At 49.0% G+C, this 19067-nt stretch overlaps 1 protein-coding gene across 8 annotated transcripts in view; it reads left to right on the forward strand.

Moving 5' to 3' along the window:
• Positions 1 to 579: 579 nt before the first annotated feature.
• SPOCD1 (SPOC domain containing 1) overlaps positions 580 to 19067 on the forward strand; it is a 38418-nt gene continuing 19930 nt past the window's right edge. For 4 of the 8 annotated variants that reach the window (XM_036098701.2, XM_078073489.1, XM_078073490.1 and 1 more), the window contains exons 1-4: positions 580 to 678; positions 5961 to 6124; positions 8685 to 8785; positions 11711 to 13102. In XM_036098701.2, coding sequence (XP_035954594.1) covers positions 8702 to 8785; positions 11711 to 13102 — 1476 coding nt within the window. In that variant the 5' untranslated portion in view covers positions 580 to 678; positions 5961 to 6124; positions 8685 to 8701. The remainder of the gene's footprint in view (positions 679 to 5960; positions 6125 to 8684; positions 8786 to 11710; positions 13103 to 19067) is intronic. The other 4 variants (XM_036098748.2, XM_078073488.1, XM_036098759.2 and 1 more) reach the window with 4 other exon arrangements.

Raw genomic sequence — 19067 nt, forward strand, 5'->3', positions numbered from 1 at the left:
AACCATTCCAAGATTCCACAGTCTCTGTGTGAAGAAGTTTAAGCCTTTTAAAAGCCTAGCATTCAAGGCCTCTTAGCCTTTCCCAATCCTGAGCCTTTAGGATTTACCCACTCATCCCATTCCAGATGTCTGGACATTCCAGAACACACCCTTGATGAGATCTTAAATTCTATCTCAGAGTATCTATCCTATGCTTTCGTGCCGGCCTGCTCTTCTCCTTGTCTGGAATACCCTTCCCTTCATGTACTTACTCCCAATTATCTTGGAAAAGCCAACTCACCTCTTCAAGGAAACTTTCCTTCCACCTTCCCTAGCACTTGGTAGAAGATTCGTTTATAGTCTGGGGCACAGGTCCCAACACATACTAGGGTCTTTATGTATGTGTCTATTGAATAAACGCATAAATGAACCCTTGACTAAAACTTTAGGTCACCAAAAGGAAAAAAAGTCCTGTTCTTCCAACAAATCCAGACTGTGCTTTTGCTTCAGCCTCCAAACTCCCACACATGTTCAAAAATGTTGTCTTCTGCCTTTATACTTGATCAGCAGTTTGGCTCAAAATAAAATACTTGAGTCACACTTTCTTTCCTTGCTGACTTTGTAGGTGGTGCTCTATTGAGTTCTAATGCTGGATGCTGCCATGAAGAAGTCAGAGGCCAGCCTGGTATCCCCCCCCTTGTAAGTGACTAGTTCCCTTTTGTCGAGTTGCCCAAAGGATTATTATTTTTTTTATGACTTTGAAATCTAATACCTTTATTAGGACAGAGTTGATAGTGATCATTATGAATCAATTTTCCTGGTCTCATTGCCTTTTCAATGTCTCCTTTTTTTCCTAAAGCGTTTTCTTGAATTATATCTTAGAATATTTGTTTGATGCCGTTTTTGGTTTACTTTTTCTGTTACGTGCGTATGGTCTCTGTCCTTTTCTCTCATCATTTAAACTTTTAAAAAGTCTTTTCATTCTATTTTTCTCACATTCTCGTTTCTGTCATCTCCGTCCCTTGTGGTGTTTCAGCAGGGTCTGTTCTCTGTTCTACCTTCACACTGATTTTTAGTTCTGCGCTATCATAATTTTCCTGAATCCTGACAGCTTGTTGTATTTCCTTCGGTGGTTTTGCTTTTATTTCTGTAAGCTCTTCTATCTCTTCTCTGTACTCTTGTTTAGTAGAAATAAGCCCTTGGCATAGCGTCCGGTGTATGGTGGGCATTCTGTGAAGTTCCTCTTCATTATCAAGGCGACGGCTTTCATTTTCTTGTATTTTCTGCCAGGCTTTCATCAAGTCAAGATGAATATCTTGCACACTTGCAATCATGCTTTGAGTCCAATTTTGCAGTCTGCTTGTAAACCTACTATATTGTAAGCATTTGTTTCCACATTTTGGTAATAATTTGATGGTGGAACACCATGCCATTGAATCAAGGTGTCGTTATTTAGGGAACCATCCTTCTGCTACTGGACATTTTGTAGTGTTACAAACGATTTCCTATTGAATTATATATTCTATGGTATTGTTGCTTTCTTTGGTATCTCCTTTTTATTTCCTACTGAAGGCTGAATATTCTTCCATGTTTACTTACTACTTCTATTTCCTCACTTGAATTGCTTGCTTGTGACCTTTGTCCAGATATCTCTTAGCCACCTATTTTTCATTGGTGTATATGAAATCCTTACATAATATAGACATTAACCACTTGTCATTTTCCCCACTCCCAGGTGACATTTACATTTTAGTTACTTTTCTAATATACAAACTTTTGGTGTTTTATCTATCAGTCTTTGCATTGGTAGATTTCTTTGACTTAGTTAATTGGTTATCCAATAAACACTGTGGGAGCACCCGATCCATATGACAGGTGCATAGAGAGGTATGGAGAGGGGGAGTAAAGGACACCCCAGTTCCTGATTTCCAGTTAAGTTGGGGATGCAGCCATGAAAACAATCAGTGTTGTCTCAGTACGTGCTAGAACTGTGAGGACTGCAAAGGCAGCTGCAGCAATGGCCAACTGAGCCAGCTCTCTGCACCCAGCCCCTTTCGAAGAACTTGCATACAGTATCTCATTTAAACCTCACAACAGCTCTGTGACTTAGATGAGGAGAATGATCTTCAAAATCCTTACAGATGGGGGAGAATGATTCTCAGAATGCTACCATGACTTATCCACGCTCCCACAGTTAGTAAGAGCTGAAGCCAGTATTTGAAGTCAGCCAGTTAGACTGTAGAGCTTGCCTTTTTTTTTTTTTTTAAGATTTTATTTATTTATTTGAAAGAGAGAGAGAGAGAGCACAAGCAGGGTGAGGAGCAGAGGGAGAAGCAGGCTCTCCGCTGAGCAGGGAGCCTGACGCGGGGCTCGATCTCGGGGCTCCGGGATCATGACCTGAGCTGATGGCAGATGCTTAACCGACTGAGCCACCCAGGTACCCCTAGAGCTTGCCTTCTTAACCACCATACCAAACCAGCTCCCCGGGGCAAGGTGGTGATGGTGGTAATGAGGTAGTGGTAGTGATGGAGTTACAAATCAAGGAAAGCCTCCAGGAGGAGGTGAGTCAGAACTGAGAAATAAAGGATGCAGACAATTTCACCATCAGGCGAGGGGCTGTGGAGGAATGGGCATCCCATTGTGGTCCTCTGAATCAAATGTATTGTTTGATTTAAGGAGGAGCAGATGTCCCCACCCTCAACCCGGGCAGGGAGCTCCAGCCCCCTGAGAGACTGCAAGTTGGTCAATAGCCTCAAAGGACAGGTGGTTCTTTCATGACCCACATTTTATTTGTTTATTCCCCACAGGCTCCATGTTAGGTGCTGGGGACACAGAGGTGAATAAGACACTCAAGACACCTGCCCCATGGAGTTTATATTCAAGGTGGGGGAAATAGACAAGAGAGAAAATGTACCGAATGTTTGCCCTTGCCCAACAATCTTAAAAATTCCCTTCTACATTTTGATTATTCCTTATATCTTGAGTTCCTTCTTCCCAAAGCAGAGAAGCCTGCCTCCCTTGAAGCTAGAGTGCAGGCATGTGACCTCCTTTCCTCCAATCCCACTCATGCATCTGAGATACCAACCAGGAGGTGAATGCTGTGAGGAAACAGATGCATGTGGGGCACACCTTTGGCTGGGCTGTGTGGTGGCCAAGGCAGTATGGTTCTGGGGTCAAGGACAGCAGCAGCAGCTCCCCCGTCAACCTGATCTTGTAGTGTGCTTCTTGGAGATGCTCCTGAAAGCTGCATCTAGAGCCTGTTTCTCCATCATCCGATAAGCCTAACATCCCTAAGTAAATTCCCTTTCTACTTCAACTGGCCAGAATGGATTCTGTTGTCTGCAAGCAAGAATACTGAGAATACGCAAACAAATAAATATACATACCGAGGACACTAAGTAGTCGAGAGGCTAAGAGACTGGCCAAGGGTTCCCCAGGGGTAGTGCTGGGATCCAAACCCAGGAGGGAGAATCCAGACCCTGACCTCCCATCTTAGGTGCTGCTGGAGTGACACCCCACCTGGTGGGATCAGTGCTATAGGGCTTGCTGGCACCCTCACAGGATCATCCAGTCTTCCTTCTTCCATGCTCAGCCTGGGCAGAAGAACATGACTGCCTCCCTGCCCCCACCCCCGCCCCCTTGCAGGTGGCTGGGAGGAGAGCCGTTGCACCTGGTGCTCTGACCAAAGGCTCTTGATCTCTCGCAGGGAATACTGTTCTGTCTTCCTCCTTGAGGACTGCAAGGTGATGTGTATTGGGATGGGATTGTGTATTTTTTTTAATTTATTTTTCATTTTTTAAAAGATTTTATTTCTAGGTAGTCTCTACACCCAACGTGGGACTTGAACTCATAACCCCAAGATCAAGAGTTGCATGCTCTACCAACTGAGCCAGCCAGGCACCCCAGATTGTATATTTTTATTAATGGTATTGTCATACAATTATGTATCCATCTTATGGTCAGAAAGAAGCAAGGGTCTAGAGCCTACTTGGACCTGTCCCAGGAAGGGAACAAGGAGAGAAACAATCCAGGGTGTGTGGCCTTGGGATTGTGGGCCATCCAGGACTTGCATGTCTATGGGAAGAAGTCTGGCTCAATGTTCCTGGAAGCCAGATTTATGCCCTTTGATGTCACTGTTAAGACTAGCTGCAGAAGGGGAAATGGAGGCTCCTGCCCCCAATTCAGGCTCTGCTTTAATTGAATCAGGTCTTGTCCAGAGAGACAAAACAACTCGCCAAGAGCACTGAACTGATGGCCAGGGAGTCGTTTGCCCAGAAGTGGTTTCCCCACTGACAGGGCCAGCCTGTTAGCAGCACAGGGTGAGAGGTGTTTTTCTGTTGGATGCCTTTCTTTGCATTCTCCAAGGCTGGTGGATCAATAGCTACAAGCAGTTAAGATAAATTTGTCTTTGCTCTCCATACCCTCTGACAGGGAGACCATGGGCCCCCGGATAACTCAGGTTCCCATCAGATGTTGCTGCTGTCAGCAACTGTTGTCCAGGACCTCTCTGGGTCCTCACAACAACCTTCCAAGGTGAGGGCTACTGTGCCTATTTCAGAGATAGGAAAACCGAGGCTCAGGAGGGGACGTCCTGACCCAGAGTCCCAGAGTTTATCCTTGGCCTCAGGCCTCGGTGCATGTAAGCTGTTTGTTGTCACAAGTTGTGTTATTACCGTTGTTGATTCCCCAGGCTAGAGAGTAATCATGACCCTCAGAGAGGGAACATTGCTTGCTCAAGGTCACAGAGCCAGTGAATGGCAGGGCTGGAGTTAGAAGCCCGCCTGGTGGGACCACAGAACCCCCTGCTAGGAGAGCTCCTCAGCCTGGGCTGGTCTGGCCCCAGCATGCCTGCCCTGGAATCCACAGAGAAAGGCATCAAGATGTGTGTTCCTCTGAGAGCCCCCGGAGAGGGAAGCAGGCTCCTTCCCCATCCACAGTAGCAAGGACATCACTTCCTGGCTCTGGAAGGACCTACTCCCCAAAGCTGCAGCTCTATTTTTAGCCTTGAATCCATCAATAAACGGAGTCTGGCAGAGCAGGCAACTCCTGGCTGCCTGGTATTAATGAGAAGAGAGACCCAGACCGTTTATTAAGCACTTTCTGTGTGCTGGGCATTATGCAAAGTGCTTCACATGGATTAGCCACTTTATAACATTCTTATGAAACAACTACTATTATTGTCATTTTATAAATAAGGAAAATGAGGCTCAAAGACATTAGGGCACTTGCCTGAGACTACACAGCTGATCAACTGCAGAGCCAGGATCCAAATGCAGGTCACATTCGGGTTTGTGGGACCCTGAGTCCATGCGCTTTCCCCCTTACTGCTCACTTGCTCACTCACTCCAAGGAAAGGGCCCCTGAGCATGGGGCAGCCTGGTGGGGGAGGGGACGAGGGCAGGGCAGCTGGGTAGCAGTCACGGGGAGCGAGGAGGTGCTGTGAGGCGGGCAGGAGCCACAAGCCCCAGCTGATTGGTTGGTTTCTGTCACTGAGAACAGAAACCCAGGCCTGGGCGTCCCCAGATGGAGAAAGGCTGGAAGAGCATTGTGGGCGGAAGGAAGGGCACCGGCAAAGGCAATGAAGTGAGGCCTGTTCAGGGCGCCGTGAATAGTCTGGCAGGACTTGGGCAGAGAGGGAAGAGGAGGCCAGGGGCAGGGTGCAGGGCAAGATTCCGGAAGCCCTTCAGTCCCAGGCAGGGAATTGCAGTCTTCTGGATCCTGGAAGGACTCGGGGTGGGAGAGTGGCAGTGTGATGTCTGAGCTTCAGAGCAGGGTGGGGCATTTGAGGAAGAGGCCAGGGATGGGGAGACGAAAGGCTACTTCCACTAACAACAGTGGTAACAGCTTCCGTTTGCTGAACACCTCCTGTGTGTGGCCAGCCTCCTATTAGGCGCTTTTCATAAGTGATCCCCTAACATACCTAGCAGGTGCTCTATCCAGTGGCAGCTCTGTGAAGGCTTTTCATGATCCCCCCTTTACAGACAAGGAAACAGAGGCTTTGTGAGGTCAAGTGACCACCTGGGGCCCCTAGACGGGAATCTCCGGAGACCTTGGTGCCTTGCTGACCAGATCCGAGCGTGTGTAACAATAAACAGTCTCCAGCGAAAGGACATTTATCTGAAGTCTCAGGAATGGAGACGATAAGGTAAGTTTTCAAAGATAACAGAGACGAAGTTTTTTTTTTTGTTTTGTCCTTTAAGTAAGTTTATTCTCACACTGAGGATAGCAATTACGTTACTAAGGTTACAAAGTGCTTTTGGGGGCTGCAACCCGCAGAAAGACTCAGCCAGGGGAGAGGGCATTGTTTCTTCAGGGCAGCGGCTAGGGGAGGGAGGAGAGGGCAGGGTCTCCAGTTCGGTGTGTCCAGCAGCTCTGGGGGCTCCCCCGATCAGAGGTGCAGCCAGGGCTCGGGGTTCGGAGGCCCAGTAGCAAGTGGCAGGGGTGAGGGAAGGAGGGGTCGGGCTGGGTCCCAGCGGCATCTGACTTCTGATATCATTAGGGTCAAAAGTCTCCAAGGAGGTAGGAAATATACCGACCCCCTCCCCGTCTTCCCCCAAAACTGGGGATACATCAAAATGTAAAGAGACACAAGAGCCAACTAGAAGAGCTCCCAGTGGCCAAAGCTGGAATAGTTTGAGCAACAAAATAAATAAGGCAGCGTTGGGTTACAATCCAAAGTATGAAACAAGTATCCATGAGTCCATACTGATAGAAATAAATGATTGGATAAATAATAGAAATAAATGATTGAGGGGCGCCTGGGTGGCTCAGATGGTTAAGCCTCTGCCTTCGGCTCAGGTCACGATCCCAGAGTCCTGGGATCGAGTCCCGCATCGGGCTCCCTGCTCGGCGGGGAGCCTGCTTCTCCCTCTGCCGCTGCCTCTCTCTGTCTCTCTCTCTGACTCTCATGAATAAATAAAACATTTAAAAAAAAAAAAAAAAAAAGAAATAAATGATTGAAAAGAGACAAATCTCCCATGTGGAATTGCAGATGATTTATGCAGATATTCCAAGGAGGTGGTACACAGCTCCCCGCTGCTTAAGTGTGGGCCGCACGCAGTGACTTCCTCCTTAAGAGTACAGTTGGGGGCAGAGTAAACTTTTTAGAGGAGAAACCTGGTGAACAGGCCCCAGCCAGGTGATCAAGGTCAACGTCAATGGGGATAAGTCCTAGCGATGTGATGTGCGTCCATCAGCAGCCTTGGTCAGGGTGCCATCAGGCCCTGGCAGCCTTGAAAAAGGTCCGCTTTTCATAAACACAAGCATACCCACCTGCAGTAGCCACAGCTCCGGTTCGTCCCTGGCTGGCTGTCCGCGACCCTGCGGGATGGAGATGAGGAGCCCTGGAGGACCTGACCGTTGCCTAAGCTACTGGGAGCTCAGGGGCACGGGAAATCTAGTCACTTCTGCTGTAACGAGGACTTAGAGGGGCAGCCACATCCAGGGGTGTCCCGGGAGGTCTCTGACAGAGGCCTCGCCCACTTGACAGGGAGAAATTAAAGTACACACGTTATAAGTTTAAAGGTAACTACTGAAGGTTATAGGGATGCCTAGGTGGCTCAGTCGGCTAAGCATATGCCTTCGGCTCAGGTCATGGTCCCGGGGTCCTGAGATCGAGCCCTGCATCAGGCTCCTTGCTCAGCGGGGAGCCTGCTTCTCCCTCTGCCTGCAGCTCCCCCTGCTTGTGCTCTCTTTCTCTCTCTGACAAATAAATAAATAAAATCTTAAAAAAAAGAAATAGGAAAATCTAATTTCCAATCTTTTGAGGAAAATAAAGGGGGTGTGATTTGATAAATCTGAAAGAAGGCAAGAAGGAACACAAAGGAAGCAGGCAATTTGTAGCAAGAAAGCATAAAGAGCAACGGTAGAAATAAGACCAAGTATATCAATAGTCCCAAGCATATGACTAGGTTAAACACATCGATGAAAGACAAAGATGCTCTGATTGAAATTCTAAAGTCTAGCAATACGTCATGTACAAGAGGTGTGGTGAAAAGCAGAACTGCACATAAAGGTTGAAAATAAAAGGATAGAAAAATTATACCAGGTCAACACTGACCACAAGCAAGCAGGATACTAATAAATTCAAGCAAATAATGAATGAATAACTAATTATTATAATAAATAATTTATTATTAATAATAAATTAATGAACTAATAAATGAATTAAAAGAACATTGATAGGAAGGAAGAAGAACATTTGGCACTGACGAAAGTTATAATCTACCAAAAAGAGGTAAAAATAAATGAATTTGCATGCACCTTAAAAGGTGTTTGAGATATATAAAGCAGAACTCAGCGAAGTAAAGGAAAAGTTGACAAGTCCACAATAATAACATGAGATTTAAAAACACACCTCTTGGGGCACCTGGGTGGCTCAGTCAGTTAACCATCTGCCTTCAGCTCAGGTCATGATCCCAGGGCCCTGGGATGGAGCCCCATGTTGGGCTCCCTTCTCAGCGGGGGGGCTCTGCTTCTCCCTCTCCCTCTGCTGCTCCTCTTGCTTGTGCTCTCTCCCTCCCTACCTTCTCTCTCAAATAAATAAATAAATAAAAATAAAATCTTTAAAACAACAAAAAATATACACCTCTTAGAAATGGATAGATCAAGTAGATAAAAAATAATGTAAAATACGATAGAGGCTAATGCAGACTGATTCAGTCCACATCTGTTCCCATGTGCTAGCGTGCCTTCTTATCTTGCAGCGGATGGAAAGCCGAAAATGATTTCCCAGAGTCCCTTACAGCTAGTGTTCCAAATGCGGATTCGTTTCCGGCCCTGGGTGCCACTGTGCGAGATCTGGAAGGTGGGTGAGAGGCGGAGGCCACTGTCCTTTTCCTTGGGCCGTTCCTGCTTACAGGCTCAGTGGGAGAGGCGCTGGGGTTCTCTGTGTCCGTGTCTGGGCTCCAGTTTTGTGACTGTTGGGACACAGTGGCAACAATGGCCGTGCTGTGTCCCGATCTTGGCTGGCTACCACAGTGCTGTATTTGTAGACAGCACTCGGGGCGGTGTCCCCAAGCCCAGCCTAGCCTGCACTCTTGTGGCCCTTCCAGAGACCTGGTAAACACCCAACACTTCGTGACGCTGGGGTGGTTACTGTTGTCTGCCCTGAACACTGATTTCTACAGTTTCAAGTTACTATAGATCACTGTGGATTTGAAAAACATGATTTAAAAGCTGAGAGACTTGGTGTAAGGATTAATATGGGCAAATTAACATAGATAAACACAGGTAAAGCATGTAGATCAGTCTCTGGCTCAAAGTAGCATTACACGTATTAGCGATCACTGTCTTTTTATCCTCAGTACCCCGTGGTGCTAATAACAACACCACTCCCCCTTTCTTTGCCCATGGTGGGAGACCTCCATTATCGAAATGGACCAGAATAACAGTTCCCCTGGTCTCAGGAGACCTGATCAAGTCTCTGCCATCATGACTGGAACATTCCATAGTGGGAGGTCTTTTCACTTAAAAAATCATTTCTTTAGAGCAGTATTGGATGTTTAGTAGCATCCAGTCTCAACTTGTACCTCATTTGTGACCCTGACACCAGATCGAGACTGACAGCTTTCGATATGGATCACACAACACCTTCTCTCTCTCTCTCTTTTTTTTTGTAGCAAACCTCATTTTTTATGAGTTTTAGATTTACAGAAAAAAATGGAAGATTAGTACAGAGAGTTCCCATATACCTGGCACTCCGTTTCCCTTACTGTTAACATTATCTTGATTTTCAAAGATTTATTTATTTATTTGAGAGAGAGAGAGAGAGAGCGAGCACGTGCAAGCAAGGGCAGAGGCAGAGGGAGAGAGAGAATCTCCAGCAGACTCGCCGTTGAGTGCCGAGACCAAGGCGGGGTTGGATGCCAGGGTCCATCTCCCCACCCTGAGATCAGGACCTGAGCAGAAAGCAAGAGTCAGAAAGAGGCTTCACAGACCACACCACCCAGGCGCCCCGACATTATCTTGATTTTTAAATTCAACATTATGTCTCTGAGATGCAGCCATGTTGATCTACAGATCGAGTGCCTTGGCTCTGAGGGCGGTGGACTATTACACCGGCCCCAGGGCTGCTCCTGGCCTCACATGGTGCAGCTTTACTGCCAGCGAATTCCATTTCCCTCTCAGTGATGTCTATCAGATTCCTCGTTCCGCAGTGAAAATATTTACATAGCCGTAATGTCATCAATGTCATCTGGTTTTAACGTTAAGAATCAATCTACAGCAAAGTATGGCAAACTGAATTATCTTCACAGGACAGGATGTGCGTGCCGCAAACCTTGACAAAGCCAAAAGGTGCGTGGCTGGGGGAAGGGCAGCAGCAGGGAGGGGAAACCGTTCATTTCACACAGAGGAGAGAGGCAATCTAAGGAAGAAATGGACATTTTAAGACTATTATTCCAAGTGGTGATAGTGATCAATAGAAACAATAGCAATACAAATATGAAAGAGAAAAACTGGGAAGAGAAAGGAGGACAGGTGGTTAATGCAATCACCAGAGCAGGGAGTCAATACAGGCTATTCCTGTGAATAAGTCAAGTAATAGAGTATGAGACTATTATTAATATTATTAATTAGTAATCGAGTATGAGATCATTTACAGTTATGAAAGCAGCATGACTAAAAAACTAAAACGACAACAAACATGGTGAAAGGAAGAAAGGCTGCTCCCAAGAGCCCGGAAGTGAGAGGACGTTTAAGCTTTTTATTTCTAACCTTTCAGTGGGACTTGGGTATGCATGTTCCTCCATATGAATTATATTTTTATATTTGAGACAATGAAAATAACAAGTAACTAGGCAAAAGTGTGATTCTGATTCCCCTCGGAGTTCAGGCACTTTCAGTAACTCCCCATGGCCCTAGGACCAAGTTTAAACTGTCAGACAGACTCAAGACCCCTCAACGCTTCCGCCCTCTGGTTCAGGCGCCCACCTACCCCTGCCCCGGGGCCCAAGGGATTGGCGCCTCCGCCGGGAAGCCCTCGGGAGAGAGAGCGCGCCCTCTGCCGGTGCCAGGACGCCAGCACGCCTGGGGTGCCGTCCTCAGCGCCTCTTCCGAGGCCCCGCCCCCGTCCCTCACCCCCCTCCCCCGCTTCCCCCTCTCACGTGACCCCAGCTCCCGCCCAGCTCGGGGGTGGAAGCCTGGGCGGGGGAGCCCTGGGAGCCCAGGTGAGAACTTCTGGACGGCTTGGGCGGTAGGGGTCTGTCCCGGTCAGGCGTGGGAACCTGGTGGGGGTATCCACGGGAGCGGGATCCGGGTGAGGGGAATTACCCCACTCGCTGCCTGCTCCCCGCCCAGTGGTTAGGAGCTGGGCTTTCGGTGGGGGAGAGAATCCCCGCTCTTCCACTCCGGTGTGTCCTTTGGTGACTCACTGAACATCCGTGTGGCTCAGTTTCCTCACCTGTGGCTGCCGGCATGAAATGAAATAATGCACGTAGTAGGTAGTTAAGAAATGGCAACTGTTATTATTACATCCCGTTTAAACAAAAGTGGGGCCCCTCACAGACGAGAAGACCTCAAGGGTTGCTGTAGCTCAACCCTGTTTGGTGGCAGGCCTCCCCTGCCTCCCCTGGGGCCCCGGGCCCTGCTGGGGTGCCTACATGACTGGGTGCTCTGTCCCTGTGGCCTCCAGGCCTACCCCCTGGCAGGGAGACAGCTTTCTGGCCTGGTGTCCTGAATGGGCTGGCAGCCAGACACCGCATGATGCAGTCTCCTGTCTGTCTCCTCACAGGGCCTGCGTCCTGCTTCTGGCCCCTGTAGGCAGACAGACATGTCTCAGGAGGGGGCCGCAGAGGGCTCCAGCACAGAGGACCCTGCCCTCAGTCCCCGCCGTGGCGGTGGGCTTTTCCAGGAGGATGTGGAAGAAGCCAGCTCTGTGTCAGGCCTGACCCCACACGTGCCGGGGGCGAGCCCTGGGGCCCGAGTTCGGGCTGGCAGCAGGAAGAGGGTCCTGAGGGAAGAGACCCATCGAGGTACCGGCTCCCAGGCTGGGGGTGCTCCTGGGGCCCGCCTGGAGGCTGAGGCCCACTCGATGGCCCTGGAGCTGCAAGCCGTGGGACAAAGCCAGGATTTGGTGCCTGGCCCCCAGCTCCACTTCCAGCAGCCCATAGTGCCTGCTCAGGGGAAGGCTCGGGCCTTCAAGAGGCTCCAGGTTTCTCTGCACGACATCCTCGCTGGAAGTTGGCCGGGGAACCCGTGTAGTGTGCCTGTGGGTCTCCCGGACAGAGCTTTGGTTGGCCGGGAGAGGTTGGCCGGGGTGGGGACGACGAGCTGCACCGGGCCAGGAGAGGCCAGAGGAGGTAGGAGTGATGAAAGAGGCCCCACCCTCAGCAAAGAGGAGCCCCCCAAAAGGAGCCTACCATCCTCACCGGGCCCAGCCCCTGTGGGGGCAAGAAAGAACAACAGGAAGTATGCGGCCCGCTCAGAGGGTGGGGAGGGGGCAGGTTGGTTCTTGTGGTCTGGTCAGAGCCCTGGTGAGGACAACCCCCCATGTGAGGGAGGCAGCCCACCATGTGCTGACCTGGAGTCCTTGGGAGACCTTTGCGGTCCTCTCTCTCCCAAGGAGGGAGAGGGGTCTGGGTCAGGAGATCCAAGTGAAACCTGTGTGGGATGTGTCTCAGGGACTGAAAAGTTCGAATATTTGCCTGCTGCGGGGAACGGGGCCCAGCCAGGCAGCCCCTGTGACCCTGTCGGGGTCCCACTGCCTGATGGAGGAGAGTCCTGTAGGCCAGCTGCCTGGGATCCTCCACAGAGCTCTGCACTGTGCCTGGGAGCGGCCTCCACAGAGTGGCAAGAAGCTGAGCCCCGAGCCGGGGCTGGCTGTGATGATGGCCCTGCTGTCTCACCCAGTCAGGCCGAGCTGGAGGGCAAGGCTCAGCCAGAGTCCAGGGGGAGGCTGGGACAAGGTCCCCCTGCTCCCACTGACAGCCCCTCCAGCTCCCTGGTGCCTGCAACCAGCAAGGCTCGCTCAGGCCCATCCACGGGACAGAGAAGATCCAAGTATGCTAAGAGGTCGAGGAGAGGCCCAGTGCCCCGTGTCCAGCAACAGGGCGCAGACAGGAGTGCAGACGACTCCAGCCAGGACCGGCCAGAGGAATCCCGCCCAGGAAGCTTCCCCAAACTGGTAAGTTGAGCCTGAGAAGTTGGGATAGGATGGACTTGGCCGGTCTTAACACCAGGCTTGGCAGTGGAATTTAATAAGCTAGAGAGGCTGTTAGTGGGCATTATCCTTCACACCCATTTTATACGTGAGTAAACCGAGACCCACCATGTCAGGAAAGAGAAAATGAACTTCATTTGCTGACATCTTATGAGGGTTCATTAGCTTTCGGAATTGGTGAGTCCTGGGTTCAAATCTTGCCTCTGTCCACTTCCTAGCCGAGTGACTTTGGAATATTTTTTAAACTAAGTTCCTCATCCGTAAAAAGAGGATACTAATTCCAATTTAATGGGGGTTGTTTTAAGGATTAAGTGAGATGATGGTGTAAAATAATGTGCCTAGCACTGCCTAACGCACAAAGTAAATTACTTAATTTATGTTAAATTTGTGTTTCCTTTAGTGTTAATAGCCCTGTAAGATGGGCATTAGCTCCATGTTTCCAGATGAGGAAACTGAGGCTCAGGGAAGTTAACAAACTCCTCCAAGCTCACACAGCGAGAGAGTCAATGCCCAGCCGTGTCCCCTGTATTCACTACTTCTCTCTCCATTGTTCTTTAACTAAATTGTTATTTTATTAATAATAGTTAACATGTTGTTTTAAAAGATTTTATTTTATTTATTTATTTTAGGGAGACAGAGAGAGAGTGCACGATCATGAGCAGGGGTGGGGCAGAGTGAGAGGGAGAGGGAGAGAGAGAATCCCAAGTAGACTCCGTGCTGAGCATGGAGCCCGATGCGGGGCTTGATCCCAAAACCCTGAGATCATGACCTGAGTGGGAGCCAAGTCAGATGCTTAACGGACTGTGCCACCCAGGTGCCCCAGTAGCTATCATGTTTATAGACAAGGCAGAAGGTGGCGCCTTCTCACATAGTGGACTTTTTGTCACATTCATCGAATATGTATTCTGCGCTAGGCACTTTTGATTGAATATTCACATGAAGCCCAGAGAGGTAAGGTGACTGGCCCAAGGTCACACATCTGGTAAGCGACGGAGCCAGTGCATAAAGGCTGGCGGTCTGTCCTGAGAGCGCACCGCACTGCCTGCTTGTGCTGCTTCCCTGTTGGCATCACCGTAGTGAGAGTATCTAGCCTGCTTACCGTGTGCTGGGCCCTACACTAAACACTTTGTCTTCCTTTTTTTTTTTTTTTTTTTTTTTAAAGATTTTATTTATTTATCTGACAGAGAGAGACACAGCGAGAGAGAGAACACAAGCAGGGGGAGTGGGAGAGGGAGAAGCAGGCTTTTCACTGAGCAGGGAGCCCGATGCGGGGCTCGATCCCAGGACCCTGGGATCATGACCTGAGCCAAAGGCAGACGCTTAACGACTGAGCCACCCAGGCGCCCCTACACTTTGTCTTCCTAACAACCCGATGAGGTGGAGGCTATTGATACCTACCCATTTTACTGATGTGGACACTGAGGCTCAGAGAGGTGAAATGACTAGTTCAAGGCCAAACAGCAAATTCCTAGAGCGGGGATCAGAACAAATGAGCTTCTCTGTGACGTACCATGATTCGGTGTTACAGTTGCATGAGAATGCTATTACATTGCTTTTGTAAACATCACTCAAAACCAATTTTTAATAAAAAAAATTAGTATGTGTTTATCATAGAAAATAAGGAATTTTTAAAACTCCAAATGCCAACTTTTTGGTATGTCCTTCCTGTCATCTCTTTCCTGTGCATACATATCTTTTCTTCACCTGGAAATAGGACCACGTGTGTCAAATGTAGAACTTGGTTTTGGTATTTAAAAAAATTTTCACAACTCGCTGGCTCAGTTGGGATGTAGGGAGAGAGAGAGCACGTGAGCGTTGGGGAGGGGGCAGAGGGAGGGGGAGAGAGAGAATCCTAAGCAGGCTCCACACCCAGCGCGGAGCCTGACGTGGGTTTTGATCTCATGACCCTGAGATCATGGCCCGAGCCAAAATCAAGAGTCAGACAGTCAGACAGACGCTTAACCGACTGAGCCACCCAGTCGCCCAGGACATGTGACTCTTGATCTCGGGGTTGTGAGTTCAAGCCCCACGTTGGGCATAGAGTTTACTTAAAAAAAATTTTTTTTCACAATTAATTTGTTAGCACAGAAGGAGGAAGTCCCTTTAAATGCTTCCAGGCCCCATTGCCCTCCGTCTGGAGATAATCGGTGTTCACGGTTGGAGTCCCTCCAGCCCCCTTGTTCTGAACATCTAGATCTCTGTATCGTCCATATATAAATAAGCTCATACTACGCTTCATTGTTCTGGGATTTGTACTTTATTTTTCAAGCATTGTAGTGTTTGGAGATCTTCCGAGTAGGTACATGTTGCCCTGCCGAATCTGTGCCTCTCCTGAGCCCTGTATCACAGCAGGCTGCAGACATTTGTCACGGCCACAGGCGCTGCCAGGACCAGAGGATGGGCCGGGACTTCCTTTTCTCCTTTCCGACCGCCGTCGTGTAGTTAAGAGTACGAAACCTGGAGGCTGGCAGACTGGCCTTCAGTCCTGGCTTTGACTCTGTCCGACTGACCTAGGCAAGTGGCTTTGCCTTTCTGAGCATCATTTCCTCATCGGCCAACTGGGGGGTGTGGAGAGTACTTACCTGACAGGGGGGTGGTGAGGAGCAAATGAGGGGACACGTGTTTGGTATTTAGCACAGTGCCTCGTACAAGATAAACACTCAAAAATGTTACCTGTTACCGACATATACAGTTGGGTGCTCTTCTAAGTAATGCTGGAGCGAACATCCCTGTGCATCTGGTTTCTCCCCATTTCCGATGATTTATTTGGGCCAGATGGCCAGAATTGGGATTCAGGGGACTGCAGCGGTTTGAGGGGCTTGTTGGAGCTCGGTGGTGGTACCAGGTGCCCACCTGCCTTGACTGAAGGAGCCCACAGCTGCTCCCTCCTCCAGGCCCCATCCTTGGCTCAGCGGAGCAGCTTCCCAAAGAGCCCGTTGCTATGGCAACTGGTGCCAGATGCAGGAGAAGAATGGAGCCGGGGCTGTGACAGGGACGGACAGGTGGTCGAGGCCAGGGCTGAGTGGGGCGTGGGCGAGCGTGGCCATAGTGTCCAGCCGGTCTGGGCCTCTTTCAGGGCGCTAGCACCTTCTGGAGGCAGCCTGGTTCATGCCTGGGACAGACAGCTGGGTTCAAGATTAGTCTCTGCTTGCCGCAGGGCGACTTTAGATGAGAGAGTTCTCTTCTCTGAATCGTAGTTGCCTCCTCTATGAAATGGGAATCCGGTATGAGAGGTTGGTTGTGTTGAGTTCTTCTGGTTTGAGATACGGACCTTTGGAGGACACGGCAGGGTGGGTTGAAGTGCCATTTTCTTCTCTGTCCCAAGCTCCGCTGTGGCCAGTGAGGTCTGGAGCTGCTTTGTGGGCGGAACAGCGGGTGATGTGGGGAGAGCAGCTCGGCCACAGCACCCCCACTCTGCCCATCACAACCGGGGAGGCACAGAGCTCCTCTGGCCCCACGCAGGTGCCCCAGCTCACGTGCGCTGTCGGCAGCTGCAAAGTGTCAGGAGCTGTGCGAGAGGAGTATGTCTTTCTAGCTGATGGGGAGCCTAAGAATAGCTCTTTTTATTGAGTGCTTACTGTATACCAGGAGCTTCACATAATATCACCATCTCATATTTAATCCTCACAATAGCATTAAAAGTTAGTGTTAATACTCCCATTTGGGATTCAGAGAAGTTAAGTGACTCAGTCAAGGCCACACAGCAAGTAAGTGGTGGAACTGGTATTTTTGTTGTTGTTGTTAAAGATTTTCTTTATTTATTTAGAGAGCACATGAGCGGGGCTGGGAGGGGCAGAGGGTGGTGGAGAGAATCTCAAGCAGATTCCGAGCTGAGTGCAGAACCTGACACAGGGCTCGATTTCACGACTCCGAGATCATGACCTGAGCCGAAAATCAAGAGTCAGACACTTAACTAACTGAGCCACCCAGGTGCCCCTGGGGCCAGTATTTGAGTCCAGGCCTGGAGGCTTCCAGAGTCTGCTCTGAGCCAGGCTGCCAAAGGCCTGGGTAAGGGGTTTGGATTTTTATGGGACTTTATTATAATTTGTTCAACAAGCAGGGGGGCTCCTCCAGGGATCTCATGGTCCAGTGGGAGGAGGTAAACAAGTAACCAGAGGTATGGACTGAGGCCCAGCCAACCTTAGATACCCAGAGGGCAATTGCGTCTACCCTGGGGAGGGGTAGGTGGGAGGGGTTAAGGTAGGGTAGGGCAGAGGAGGATGCTGTCTGAGTTGGGCCTGGGCAAAGGAAATAGGTGTTCGGCAGGCAGAGAAGGTAGGAAGGACGTATCAGGAGGGGAGCAGAGGCAGGAGGTGGCTTGGAGTGTTACAGGGGTGGAGCAGTAGGGGGATGGGGTCTGGAGGGGGAGGAGTGAGGTGGGAGAGATCAGCAAGGACAGCATTGCTTGAATCAAGTGGAGAGACTTAAGTGTGGTCAGGTATCAGGAGGGGATCTCTCAGGGCATGAGCCAAGGAAGCTTAACATCAGTGTTTACAGAGAGAATGTGCTGTGTTCTAGGCACTGTTCTAAGAACCTTCAATAATGATGGTCCTTGCATCAACACTATGAGGTAGAGACTGGTATTATGCCCATTTTACTGATTAAAAAACTAAGGCACAGAGAGATTAACTAATTTTCCCAAGATTATACAGATCCTAAGTGTTGGCAGCAAGTGTCCCATTGCATGAATATGCCACAATTTATTTATTTATTGACTCCATATGGACATTTGGGTTGTTTGCATTTTTTCGCTATTACATCTGGTGCTGCTATGATGAACAGTTGTTTTTTTTTTTTTAAAGATTTTATTTATTTATTTGACAGAGAGAGACACAGTGAGAGAGGGAACACAAGCAAGGGGAGTGGGAGAGGGAGAAGCAGCCTTCCCGCGGAGCAGGGAGCCCGATGCGGGGCTCGATCCCAGGACCCTGGGACCATGACCCGAACCGAAGGCAGACGCTTAATGACTGAGCCACCCAGGCACCCCTACGATGAACAGTTTTGTATATGTTTCTGGGTATATATGAGCAAGTGTCTCTCCATGGAATATTCCTGGGAGTGGAATTGTTAGGTTACCGGGTATACACACCTTCAGCTTTACTTTAACAATGCCAGATGTTTTTTAATTTCAATTTTTATTTTCTTTAAAGATTTTTTTATTTATTTGAGAGGGGGAGAGAGAGAGTGTGTGTGTAAGAGCAGGGGGAGGGAGAAGCAGGCTCCCTGCTGAGCAGGGAGCCCGATGCGGGGCTCGATCCCAGGACCCCAGGATCATGACCTGAGCCGAAGGCAGATGCTTAACTGACTGAGCCACTCAGGCGCCCCTACTTTTTATTTTCATTTCCCTATTACTAAGGAGAATCTTTGCATACATTTTGGCTGTTCCTGTTAACTCTTTTGCCAAAAAAAAATTGTTTTGGTTGTTTAACTTTTCCCTTTCGATCTGTAGGAGTTTTTTTTTTTTAAAATGTATTTATTTGAGAGAGAGTGAGCGAGAGAGAGAGAGCATGAGTGTGGGGGGAGGGGCAGAGGGAGAAGGAGAAGCAGACTCTCCTTCTGAGCAGGGAGCCCGACATGGGGCTTGATCCCAGGATTCTGGGATCATCACCTGAACTGAAGGCAGATGCTTAACCAACTGAGCCACCCAGGCGCCCCTGTAGGATTCTTTATCTATTTTAGATACTATTCCTTTGTCAGTTGTATGTTTTGCAAATATATTCTCCCAAAGTGTTGCTCATATTTTGCTTGCCTTATAGTGTCTGTTGATGAGTAGAAATTATTTAAGAAAAATTTTCATTGTAGTAAAATATACATAGCATAAAATTTACCATTTTAACGTGAAGTTACAGTTCAGTGGCATGAAGTACGTTCACAGTTATGCAGCCAACACCACCATCCAGAATTTTTTCATCTTCCCAAACTGAAATCC

This window comes from Halichoerus grypus, chromosome 5, assembly GCF_964656455.1.
Source record: "Halichoerus grypus chromosome 5, mHalGry1.hap1.1, whole genome shotgun sequence".
NCBI classification, from domain to species: Eukaryota; Metazoa; Chordata; class Mammalia; order Carnivora; family Phocidae; genus Halichoerus; species Halichoerus grypus.